Source organism: Camelus ferus, chromosome 26, assembly GCF_009834535.1.
Source record: "Camelus ferus isolate YT-003-E chromosome 26, BCGSAC_Cfer_1.0, whole genome shotgun sequence".
Lineage (NCBI taxonomy): Eukaryota > Metazoa > Chordata > Mammalia > Artiodactyla > Camelidae > Camelus > Camelus ferus.
The window spans coordinates 18952908-18966439 of NC_045721.1; the positions used below are offsets into that span (position 1 = coordinate 18952908).

The 13532-nt window shown below is 45.2% G+C and overlaps 1 protein-coding gene across 1 annotated transcript in view; it reads right to left on the bottom strand.

Moving 5' to 3' along the window:
- TENM3 (teneurin transmembrane protein 3) overlaps positions 1-13532 on the bottom strand; it is a 540843-nt gene that overhangs the window by 21926 nt on the left and 505385 nt on the right. Inside the window, 1 exon segment of the mRNA XM_032468497.1 lies at positions 1118-1293. Coding sequence (XP_032324388.1) covers positions 1118-1293 — 176 coding nt within the window.

Consider the following 13532-nt stretch of genomic DNA (forward strand, 5'->3'; position numbering starts at 1 on the left):
TAGGCTGTTGCCTCAATTAAAAAGTTTTGAATAATATAGGGGCCATTTGGGGAAGAAATGAATTCAGGCAATACTCATTTTAAACAACCATAGAGATGACCTGACAGAATTGGTAAAACAAAGCAAAAAAAGAGTAAAAAAAGTTTAACTCAGATTTAGCAGTTAGTCTTAGAGCTGGACCTCACAAGGGCCATTGGCACTGTCAATGGGCTTTTTCCAGATTATGTCAAAAAGGTATACGGCGGAAGGCTCCACCATGGAGGTGTTGGACACATATGCCTAAGACTGGACGCAAAAATGGAAAGTCCAGATATTACATAAATGGGTATGTGGAATTTGGTATAAAATTTCCAGCAATGGCATCAGATGTGGGTTCAAATGCTGTATCACACACAGATTCAAAAAGGGCTCAGCCTCACCCTTTAGTCCTCATGGCAGTGACGATGACATGCTCTGGAAAACTGTGGAAGACGCACGAGTGCATCTGAAGGTGCATGTGAAGAGTGGGGATTTACTAGTTTTATTAAATGGAAAAAAAAAGACACTTTCTAGGGTAACAGATTGTTTTAGATATTACGTATTTTTAGATATTAGATATTTAGTAATATATACATATACATAAATATGTACATATAAATATGTATAACATATACATATATACATATATATGATACATATATATAAAATGTATATATTAGTAAATGAACATTATATGTATACACTAGACTATTTCATCAGTATCTCTTGAGGTTTGTATTTTCACCTTCCTTTTCCTGAGTCATCTTAGAAAGTGGGGGTTAATCCCAAACTCCTATTTCAGGATTAATAGATACACATTTCTGTATATAAGATAGATAAACAAGGACCTCCTGTACAGCACAGGGAACTTCACATTTCTTGTAATAACATATAATGGAAAAGAATCTGAAGAAAAATACATATGTATGTATGTATGTGTATAACTGAATCGCTTTGCTGTACACCTGAAACTAACATTGGAGATCAACGATAGTTCAATAAAAATTTTTTTTTTTTTTAAAAATGAGGGTTGCCACGTTTTATTTGGGTGCTAGCGGTGTTTTAGAGCAATCAGTTGAAAGTTATGCATCATGTTTACCTTGAACCATGGTGTAGAATGAGTCAATGGAGGACAGATTTGAAGTGATGCTGACATCTTCTTCTCGGCTGGATGACTGAATGTCCACCGTGATGGCCCTGTCCATGTCTCCATGAAGGTTTGTGACCACTCCGGTTGGAAATGTCACGTTGGTCAGACGACCCTCACTGTCATAGCTGAATAAAAGAGGCATCCACTCGGCGTTAAAGCAGAAACTGCAGGTCCCTCTTCCTTATAAAAAAGTGTGCAGCCATATTAGCGGCGCACACTTGGAAGATTATTTGTCTTTGTGCATGAGCTGCACAGAGTGAGGACTTCAAACATGCTTTGAAGTAATCAAAATCCTCTTTACCATAGAGAAGTCTCACCGAGCAAGAGTAAACAGAACAGCTCTCCACCTCAGCACGTTATTCTTTGAAGTGTGACCAAAATCCTCCTGCACATCTAATTTGCTGTTTCAAAGGGAACATGTTTGCTGGTATTAAATTTCTTAGTATTCCTCCACATTTTCTACAAAGGAGAGTTAATTCGCTGTCCTATCAGGTTTTATAGTTTTGCTTACTTATGCCCTCTATGGCAGTGCAATGTGAAAAAAAACACAACTTTGTAAAACAGTATGTATACATACATGTATGGATTTGCATATGTGAAATATTCCTTTAGGATCCTGAGACATCTTCAGCAAATTGATATAATACAGCCTTTCAAAGACTTTATTTCTCAGTGATTGACAGACTTCATGACGGTAAATTGGGACGTAAATGCTGGCGGGGGTGGTGATAATCTCTCTTGTCTATACTGACGTTGTAGGAACGGGTTGATATGTTGAATGACAATTTATTCTGTTTACTGAAATGAGATGTACTATTTCCTGACATTTAATGACTATTTGCTTTTTTACTATATACTTGCTCTTTCCTGCATATAAATAAGAGAGGAACTTATCATTTAAATGTTAGGATATATCTTAAAAAGCTATCCTCCAATCATAAATATGCATTAGAGACACAACATTTTACTAGAAAATCGGTTTTTTCTGGTGACTTTTCTATTTGTGGCAGCACCAGAGAAAATTTCAAAAATGACAATGTGTGAAGAAAGGGGGGAAAAAAGCAAACTGTGGATGAAAACCCAGGGATTTCCTGGGGACAAAAATATACTTAAGATTGGATTTCATATCAATACTCAGGCTGCTTCATTAATAAAGGTCTAAGCGAAACGGGAGAGTTGAACCCTGTCCTACTTAAAATCAACCCAGATGCAGAAACAGGAGAAAAGACTCTTAACAGTGAAAGACACAAGTTATCAGGGGAGGAGAAAAAGTGAAGAGGGTCATATTAACAGGTGTAAACACGGGGCAACAGAGGAATAACGGGTAGAAAAAAGTACTCAAATGATACGCTGGGATAAAAGGAAAGAGGGCTTCTAGAGTGTAAAAATCAGCTGTGATGTTTTTGAAAACTGTGGTTAGGAGTTAGGAGCTCGAGGCAATCGAGGCAGAGAAGATTCACTAAGGACAACATCACGCGGAGACAGGGGTGTGGAAAGGAGGAAGGGCAGAGGCGGGCGTCTGCTGGGGCCCCATTAATTCCTCGGGGACAGCATCCGTCAGATGGCGGGGCTGACCGACCTGATCTGACAGTCTGCCCTGCTGCTCGGCCAGCGGCAGGAACGGGCGCTCAGGAGCCGGAGGCGGCCACGGAGAAACGGAGAGAAAGCAAACGCGCCGGTCGTGTAATCATTGTTCGGACCCCTTTATAAAGGGCCGAGTGGAAATGAAAGGGCAGACTCCCTCCCTCCCCAGCAACCCAAGTGCCCCCAGCAGGTTAGGGCATCAGCGAAAGAAACCCAACATGGTTTATTGCTGTCAATGCTTTTCTGAAGAAATTATTACTCTTGATGAAACAAGCAAGCAGAGGTTTATTTATACAGCAAAGCCGACTTACAGAATTACCAACCAAACCAGCCTAACGGGCAGTCTTAACCTGGACATCATTCTTGTATCGCTTTACATTTCTCATAGGATAAGATGAAGATTAAGTCGTTGTGTTTTCAAGAAGTTAACACCCTAGGATAAATGAGCCCTAGGGCTGCAATGTACAACAGGACACACAGAATTAACACTGCTGTGTGTTAAGCAGGAAAGTCGTTAGGAGAGGAAATCCTAAGAGTTCTCATCACAAGGGAAAAATAATCTATTTGCTATTTTTTAAAATGTTGTATCTATACTTCGATGATGGATGTTCACCAAACTTACTGTGATCATTATTTCAAGATGCATGTAAGTCGAATTAGTATGTTGTCCACCTTAAACTTACACAAGGCTCTACGTCAATTCCAGGCTAATAAAACAGGAAGGAAAAAGGAAGCCATAGAAAAAAATAAACAAGAATTTAACATCCTTTTGAATGCTCCGGTAGAAAAGGCAGTTCGGTGCTGCGTTATCCCTCGCCCCGGTTCCCATTTTACGGATGGAAAAAATGAAAATACGATGTGGTTAGGTGATTTGTGCAGGCTCTTTGCGTCTCACGACGGGGCCAAAACGGGAACTTTCACGCCCTGGACCCAGGTCCACTAGCCCTTCTGTAAGTCGCAGTGCTTGACTTGAAGTGGAGAGCGACAGCTTTATATAGATGATGCCACCTGCCAGGGCTCTGCCGACTCATCCCTGCTGCTGCCACTCACCTGCCCTTTCTCGGCCCCTTTGCCGGCTTATGTTTTCTAGCTCGTCAATCTAAAACAGGACTGTTGCGTTTCTCCCCCCACCTTTGCCTCTGCTCTTTCATTTCTTACCGCACGGTCCCTGTCCTGCCGGGCAGGCATTTCCCGTCACGGGATGCCGAGCACACTGCCACAGAGCACGGGACGCGAAGCGTTCAGACGCTGCCCTATCAGCCCTCGGTTCTTCGGGAAATAAAAATACAAGTAGCCTTTGCAGGCAGTGCGGTTAGAATGACAGAGGGTTCAGCTGGCATCTTAGTGGTCCAGCTTCACATGGAGTCCTGGAAAGTCCTGCATTTGTGCCTGCAGACGAGTGGCTGCATCTAAGTTAAGGCACTAATGGGGCTGAAGGGCTTGCACAGGGCCGCCCAGGACAGCTGCTACGGCGGGGGAGCCCTCTGAGCGGCTACCCGACAGTCACCTACCAGTTTCTGAATAAGAGCGTATTGTGGATACAAAGAGCATAAGAAGTCTGGCTGGGGAGGAAAGTCATCCATCATTAACCATCCTTAAAACCAGTGCTGTGTGTGCTGGGGGGAGGGTCCAGAGCCCCCGGAGTGCAGAGTGATGGTGTGATGGTGATGCTGTGCTGGGGTGGGGACCTGAACTGGGCCTTGAAATAGACACGGATTTAGAAAAGCAGGTAAGGAAGGCATGGGACATTTTCCCGCCCGGAAAACAGCAAGGGAAGGGGTGGGGAGGCACGAGGATGGATGGGCTGTGAGGTCAGGGATCAGAAGAGTCTGGCTGAAGCAAAAGGTCCATGGAGGTCCGTGACATGGTGGAAGGAGGCCCTGTGCAGATGACATCACTGGGGACCGTGACAAAGGTTTTAAAGAGAAGCAAGGCTTCCATCAGGCTAGTGTGATGGCAGCATTAAAGCCGGGAGTGCTTCCCAGACCTGCCAATTTTACAAACCAGCACAGAAAGTGAACTCAGGGGCCAGCAGAGCATCTTTATATAAAAACCCCTCACCTGTTACCTGCATCACTTCATAAACAAAGGCCATTTAACCAGGCTACAGGGAGACAGGACCTAACTTCAGGGTGAAAGACGGTTCCTTATAAGGAGTAAGTAAAGCTTTATGAAAACATTCTCCCATCATTATTTTTTCCATCGCACAGTGGACCCGTGAACACTTTCCCACAGGTTAGCACCTACGACAAGAGAAATGAAACGAGCTGGATGACAGACGTCAGAGCCGCCGGAGGACCTGGGGAAGGGAGGGAGAGGGAACAAAAGGCCAAGGATGACTTTCAGGCACTTTCAGAAACGGCAGGTGAACCCTTCTAGGGCAGAAGCAGCAAAACCATGCACCAGCCAAGACCCAACTGTCCTCCGAGAAGCTCTGATCCCCAGGACTAACGGGGGGCCTTGCCGTCAAACACGTGCCGCTGGACATGCTCTCTGCTAAGGGGCATCTTGTGGCTCCACGCACTGCCCCAGAGGTGGGCGAGGCCGGAACAGCTTGTGCATTTTGAGACACAGTTTTCTTTTATGAGCTTTGTGAATTTGCAGTGCAACTGGCTCCAGGGAATTTGACTAGAGCATCAACTGGGTGCCCTCCCTTCCGCCCAGCTGGTCTCAGCCTCACAGCTTCAAATTCATCACACACAACATTCTCTCTGCTCCCGATTGACCCCTCTTCACGAAGGAGCCTCACTGGAAAAGACAAACTCCCTCAGGCCCTTCAAGACTGATGGATGCTGTTGGTTGAGGTTTGTCTGTTTGTTCGTCTTTAATTTTGATTGCGTTTCTGCCTAGACTTGCTGTTTTAGCCTTTGTGGTATATTTTTAAATCTTTAAGTTTCCTAAACAGCAGGATTACCGACAAATGCCCCAGAGAGCCAGAGCCGCAGCCCTTCTCAGCTGAAAATGCTGATTCCATCCCGATGGGAAATTCTCCCCCCCACCCCATTACAGACGTGACGCTCCCAGCTGTCCACTTCCCCTTCATAACGCCTCTCACTCTCTGTCTCCCCATCCCAACAGCAGCCCTGGATCGCTGCCTCTCCCCGTCCTCACCGACACTAAAGCGACCTTGTGAAACACCGCTAGTATAACAGGTCTCGGCCCAAACATCGTTAGTGGTTCCGCAACTCAGAGCAAAGCGGACTGAGACGGTCCCCGACACGAGGGCAGCAGTCTCCTGACACCGCAGGTGTGGTCCAGGGGCAGTAATCTGCAGCTCCCTGAAACTTTCCTTAAAACTGGACAACAGGATTATCTGTTGTCTTCAGTGCTTCCCCATAACATGGCTTCTTTAATCAAATGTTATGTTTCTAGAAGTATCTTCTGCTTTTGAGAAAAATCTGTGTCCACCAGAGCAGAGCGTGCGAGGAGCCAGGAAGGCAGGGGAAGGAGGTGGCCCTGGCTGCGAGAGGCGGGGCTCTTCTGAGGGCTCGGATGCCCCCGCTCCTCGTGCTGACTGTCAGCTTGTGATTCAGCCTGACGCTCAACTGGTCTCAAAGATGAGACAAACTGTGTACTGACCCCCATCTTGTTGGCAACGCCCCTCTCCCAAACCTTTATTTTCTTCACCTATAGAAGACTGGATGAGGACCAGCTAAACACACGTTTCCTCTTTGACTGGTGTCTCCGGTCCAAACTCAGCCTGTCTTGAGAAGGCAAGACAGCAGGAGATGTTGGTTTGGGCACATTCTGGAGGCCTCTGGATGGGTGACAGTCACGGCTGGCTCCTGCAGTGTCTTCCCCAGAATAAGGTGCTTAGTGGGGGCACCTCTGTTTGCTTTCAGACTTGAGTCACATAAGGCCTCCTAGGAAAGACTTAGCTTACCTGTTTCCCTCCCACTGTCCCCCTGACATAGAAGGCAAATCTCTCGCATCTAGCAGAGTTCCTTTGGTTTCAATTTCCTTTCATTGCTTTAACAGCCAGCAAAACCAAAAATTCCCCCAGTCCTGCCATCTGTATGGCAATGCTTTTTATCACCATGCTAGTCTGTAATAACCTCTTATCTGTCACCGTGGTAAAGTAGCACAAAATTACTAACCCCATCAGAACAAAACCGCGCACATCAATCATTCCTGGGTCCGCGTTCCTGACGAAGGACGTGAGCAAACAGCAAACCCGGGACAGAACCTGATTGAAACTTCTCGTGGTGGACTGATTTGGAATCCTAATAGCAATAATGTGATCTGTGACACTTATCTCGAGAGAAATTTAAGATTTAAGTATTCTGGGAACGAGTCTGTGGTTTATACATTTGAACAGCGATCTCCCAAGCAAATCATCCTTTCTCTGAATTCGGTGGCAATGTTGTCAGTTAGAAGTCCTCGAAAAATCAGGTTCTGAACAGAAAATGCAAAATACTTCCATCACCGAGGTAAGCAAGCAATCAACCAACTCCTAAATCACGGGTTCCTGTGGCCCTCAGTTGACTGCTGCCTGCGTATTACCGAAGATAACGGGGGAAACGTGCGATACGAAAGACAAGGGAGGTATTATTTTACAGGATGTTTGTCTCAAGTGCTAAGAGGATCTTGATGAGAAAGAGTGAGCACTGCCCGGGCGGGGAGGGAGGAGGCGGCTCACGCTTACTTAGCCGTCTTTGCTGCCGCTGCACTCCCTCCGAGGTCTGGCCGGCGGGGCCAGTTCTGACCATCGCTTTGCTCCATAAACTGGAGTCTGCGGTCAAGCCACTTTTCTCTGTTTTCAAACACCCCGATCACATGGGTTCAGAAGACCACAGACAAAGACAGATCTTCTCTTTCTCACCTGTGGTCCTGTCCTTACGCTGAGCCCCGTGAGAGATGGGCACAGATACGACATCCTTTTCAAAGACTGAATTCAAGAAAAGTGGCCCAGTGCCTCTTTCCTTACATGGTCGTCACCACATCAAGGAGGGCGGACGAAGTGACAAGGACCAGCTCTGAAATTCACAGGCCTTGAGACCAAGGGACCCAAGTCAGGTCATTCCAGAATTAGTTACTCTGTGGTTGAAAAGACTGAGGGGTTAGCCATCATTGAGAGAGGGTCATATTTAGACCATTTAAAAAATTCTTTATTGACTAAGAAAGGTTGACACGAGTGGGGGCACGTCTTATTTGTTTAGATAACAGGGCTTGTGCGCGTCTTGAAAATGCAGACTTGTTAGACAGGGGATGTCAAGGGAAATTTTTGTTCCAAGGAATCTGTAAAACAGGACTGTGTAAGCTCTCATCCTCCTAGACTGATTCCATGGTGCTGGGCGTGCTCAGAGGACAAACCCATCCTGCTCTGGAGCCTTCTTCTTTGTTTTCTGGTCATACCCACGCCCCCACCCAGGAAATGGCTATGCAGTGACTGAGGACAAGGAAGGTTCGAAAGACTTGTGGCCAGTGGAAAGGTTACTACTAAAGTAGGAAGCCCACTTAGACATTTTATTCTTTTGGAATAAACCTTGACAGAGACCTAGACAAAGTTGGGGAGAAATGGCAGAACCCCAGATTTTTTTTTAAGCAGGCAGGGATTTTTAATTACTAAGAAGGCTTCTCTCTTACAGGTGAGGGTGCATCCCCTTAGAGAGGTGCTGTGACTTGCCCAGAGTCACACACAGCAGAGTGAATGACAAAACCAGGACGGAACCCAGGTTTTTCAGTTCCAAATCCTGTGCTTTTTCCCGTCAGCCTATGCTGCCGCTCAGAACAGAGAACAGACAACAGAAAGAAAGAGGCAGCAAGGAATGAACAAAAGGTGATGGACTGCTCAAGGGGACTCAGATTTGAAGGTGTCAAAAATCAGGGGCCTGGAACCCAGGGGCAGAAAAGCAGGCCCTGAAGTATTCACGCGGGTACTTTACTGTTAAGCCATAGGAGACTCCACTCTGTAAATTCATGCGGTCACACAGCTCCCCGTCAGAATTACATCTTTCCAGTGTGATTTCACTCACAGTCATGGCTCAGCTCCCTCCACAGCTCTCGCGCCGTCTCTAGAATGGGCTTGTCCTGCCGTCTCCCCTGCTGTCCTGGACCACGTGCTAGACGGTTCTAAGGCAACTTCAACTTCCTAAGTTCCAAATCTGAACTCATCTTTTTTGACCAACCTGCTTCTTCCCTTTATCTCCCCACCACGTGGTCGCCAGGTGAGCGGACCCTCTTCCTCCCTCCCGTCTTGCATTCCATCACCAAGTTAGACCTCATTTCCTAACAGCTCATCTATCTCCTTCTCTGTAACTTCAGTGCCCAACCCTGGTTCAGACAATCACCTCTTAACTAGACTTACTATCTCTTAAGCCCTGCCTCTCTCTTTTTCTTAGCCTCCTACTTTTCTACATTAACTCCATCCTTCTATTATTGCCAGATGGACCGTGTTGCTTCCCTGGTAAGCTCCTCTCTGGGAGCCCTGCTCACTCAGGGTCAGCAGGCACATCCACGTAAGCCCCACTGGGTCAGACCTGTGATCTCTCTCTTCTGCTTCAGCACACACTCTGTGCTCTGTCGTTCTGAGCTGCGTGTTCTTTCCAAAACCTGCCAAGCTCCGTCTCCTGAGTACATCTTTTCCTCTGGCCCAGAACACCTTATTTCCTCACCTTTCTTTATACCTTTGGGTGGTCTCCCTTTAAGAATCACTGATTTACCAAGATTTGGGATGAGCTGAGGTCTAGGAGACCTGTTTTGAAGTGTGTGTGTCTGTGTGTGTGTGTGTGTGTGTGTGTGTGTAAGAGGTGGGGTAGTGGTGATGGGTGGCAGGGGTGCCGTGAGGAATTGGGGTGATGGGACGTACGTGGATGGTACCCCACTCATCTCATCTCCTTCATAGGTTGCCTACCCCAATCCTGGGCCAGAGTCCAGGAGAGAACAGTGTCCATCTTAGTTTTGCTTAGATGCCTCGAGACATTCTGAAACCGGGATCCTGGAACAGAGGCAAGGGGCTCTCTCTGGGATGCCGAGGAGTCAGGGTGGCCAGGAGTGGGGGCTGCTGAGGTTGCTTTTGTTTTGATGTCACAGGAATGAGTCAGAGACGCCAGACAGACCCTGGAAAATACCCAACTGTCTGTCTTCTATTCTGCGATTATTAAAAAAAAGTTCCCGCTCACTGGCTGTCACCGTGTAGACGTCTTGCCTTGGTATCAAACCACCCTTTAAAATGGCTGGTGTCTATAACTCAGTCTCACAGTAAATCATTTGATAATCACTGCGTAAGGGAAGCTGCTGAAGCACACAGACGGGAGGCCACCGGATCATCTATCTAACTCAGACAGTTATGTAATTAGTTTGAAGGAGGAATTCAACACTTTCGGAAGCTGCGTTTACTCACTCTTGAACCATTATGAAGCAACTGAGCACAAGGAGAACGTTAATTGGCTAAATGGGAGACACTGAAAGGGTTAATGTAGCCTTACAACTATCAATACACTGCAAATTATACTGAGAAAATCCGAGAAATTTTATATTACATACATACTGAGGCAGGCTGAGAATATCTCATCAATCTGTTTCTATTTTTTTCTGGGATTTTTTCGAATTATCTGGATAACATACAATTTCCTCACTTTCCTTCCTGCTTTTCAACCTGACAGAACTAATTATTTCTTAAAACAGTCTAGACTGCAGAAGGAAACTGGATTAAATCCAGTATTAATAAAAGTAATGACTCAGTAATATTTTGATTAATGTTTAAAATGTACAAAAATGTACAATTATTCAATTGCCTACATTTTTTTTTAAACTGATATCCCTGGGAATTCACATTCTCGTTAAAAATTTAAAGCAAAATTATTAAACAATTAAATAAAACAGCAAAAAGTGGAGATCTACCATAGCATCTTCCCATGAATGTAAGTGATTTGCTGCTAAAAATCTCTTAAAAAATCATTCTTAATGGGGCAAATATTTTCTTTCATGAGGATAGTAAGAAAAGAAAAGGAAAAAGGAGGGGAACTGGGCACCAGTTTTAGATATATACTTATAAAACGGGCTGCTGTGTCTTTAATGCAGTTTTTGGCAAGGAAATGCGGTTTCAGTGTTTGAGTTCTTAGGGTTGGATGTCAGATGCTTTCCAAGGGAAAGGTTATTCTCTCAGTTTTGTCCCGTGGAAGAGCCGCCTATAATTTGTCTAACGTCGTGAGCTCTAACAGGCATGCACACGTCAGGAGAACACACCCCTGCACAGCTGGTCTGGCTATTTACGTGATTCAGCGTCAACAGGGATGGACGCACTTCTCTGATTTTCAATAATCACTGAGTTTTCCTAGCTTACCTTACTTTTGGACTTGTAGCCCAGGTTCTCCTGATGCCCTCTCTCCTGCTCTGGGGTCCCCTTTCCCACACTCTCCCAGAGCATCAGAACTGATGTCAGCGGCAGCTGTGGGTTTGCCATGGGTGCAGAGTTACGTTCATTATGAAGAAATGGTTCAGAAGCTCGTTCTGAAATTGTTAAGCTTGAATGAGGGACAATAAAGCATCCAAGTGAGAAGCTGGAGACCCATATATACCTACAGAAATAAAGGCTGAAACTCATTTATTTGCTCTGCGAATCTGGACAGAGCTCACGAAAGACCATGGAGTCAGCCTCATGCATATGAAGCTCCAAATATTCAAAGTCCCAAGACAGAAAACTGCCACTGACCCACGGGTGGGCTTGTTCCTATCAGAGAGAACTCAGGGCTTCCTTTTTTTTTCCATGCTGTCTTCTTGCACCAGACAGAAGAGCCTCTAGACACGCCTGCACGGCTTGTATTTTAAAGGGTAAGCAAGCAGAGAACTGTGAAATGCCACTTGCTATTAAATAATTTATTCTCTCACCCAACTCAATACATTAGGTTTGCTTTTGTGTGCACTCAAGTGTAAGAACTGAGGTCTCGCTCTGGCTATGAACTTTTTAAATGATACATTTTTAGCAGGTGAGATCTTTCTGGTCTCCCTGGAATTACTCTAGCCAAGGAATCACAACGTGTGATCGTTGTTTTTAAACGGTACGACGGGCAGCACGAAACAACTTCTAACACCAAGCGAAGGGAGTCAGCTGGCTTATCACAGTGTCGCCAGACAAGGAGACCCCAGAGCGGGCTGGACATCCCTCCCCCTGCCCGGCAAGTCAATGCAAGAGGAGGTCTGAGACTTCCGGACGGCTTGTTCAGTCAGCAGCAAAGAATCGTTCCCTTCACGAAACATACGAGTCTAACTCAGGGGCTTCAAAGCTGAGTCATAAACCACCTGACACAGGGTGCTGTCTCCCTAGCATACACAGGGTGCCGTCTCCCTAGCATACACGCAGTGCGCAGTCTAAGGATACCGGCCACTTCTCTAACAATTCACAGTAGAGACACAAAAATAACAAGTAACGTGGTGAGAAGCTACTGCCCAGAAGAAGATGGTATCTCCAGCTTTTGAAATGACGTTTCTTGTGCTTTGGAAACTACCTGTGTGCCCTAAAAAGGCGCCCTGTCTCTTTCACTGGTGCCTGATCAGAATTTCAAGTTGCGAATCCAGTTTTCTTTAGAGCCATTCTTTCTGATACCGGGGACGACTCTACATTTTAACTGTATTTGCAATGGGAAATGCTCTCTGTCTTTTACTCCTGAACACCAACATTTCAGGAGAAAGTGTTATCAATATGAAATCTCAACTTTCTGTTAATTATTTTAATAACAAGGGCAACTAAGGAAGTTATTTTTTAAAGCAAAAGAGAGTAAACATGTAATATGAGGTAAATATATTTTTAAACGTCCACAACAAAAATGAGACGTGTTAATATTTTCAGCATCAACTTCTGGTCCGGAAAGGTCCGAGCCATGTCCGAAAGCAAGGAAGGATTTATATGGTACCCTTCCCACGGCGCCTTGGAAAGAGCCAGCTATGGGGTTTATCAGAATCTTGTCTATAACCAGTTTCTCACCTGGTTTCTTTGGTTTCTCTACTTCTTCTTTCAACAAATAGCTGTTGGGAGCGATCTATACCCACTGCAACATTCCAGGAGTTGTGGGAGCCACAAAGATAATTACACAGTTTGCATCCTTTTATGAGATACTTTCACTTTTCATTCTGTACTCACAGTCATACTGTGATATAATGGTAAACTAAAGTCTGTACTAAGACAAAAAGTAATAAAATCAAAACATGTAAGGTAAGTAATCTCAGCTAATTTTCTTTTAAAATTTCTTTGGTAGAGACTACAACTGTACTTTTATTGGTAGGCAACTTTATCGATCTCAGGTCTTCTTCTATCTGTTTCTATCCTACAGAGCTTTAATCTCAAGGCTTTTTAGCCACTAGGCTAGCTAGAAAGCTGGACACCTACAAATGGGACTCTGGGCTAAAAAGTTTAATATCTCGTTGCAAGGTATTTGTGCAGAAAGATGATTACAGAGCATGTATCAGCTCTAGGGACTGGTGCCATGAAAGTCACAGAAAACAGGTGTTTACCAATTGTGAAGAGTGGTTTGTTTTTTCCATAATCTCCTTGCGGTTTTGATTAAACTCTGACCATTGTCAAACCTCTCATATCCCTTCTTTATGAAAGTACCAAGGACCTTATAAGGTTTAAATTAGACATGCAGGCCTATGGGGATGCAAAGGGACATATTCCAGACACGTCCCTAGGGTTCTGGGAGCTGGCAGCTCACTAATAACAACGAACACCAAGGAAGCCTGGCAGGGAGTCCGAGGTCCCCTTGCCTCTGCCAGGATCCTCACGTCCAGTCACACGCCCAGGTCAGCATATAATGAGCAGAAAACCTTGTTGTCAAGGCTCTGA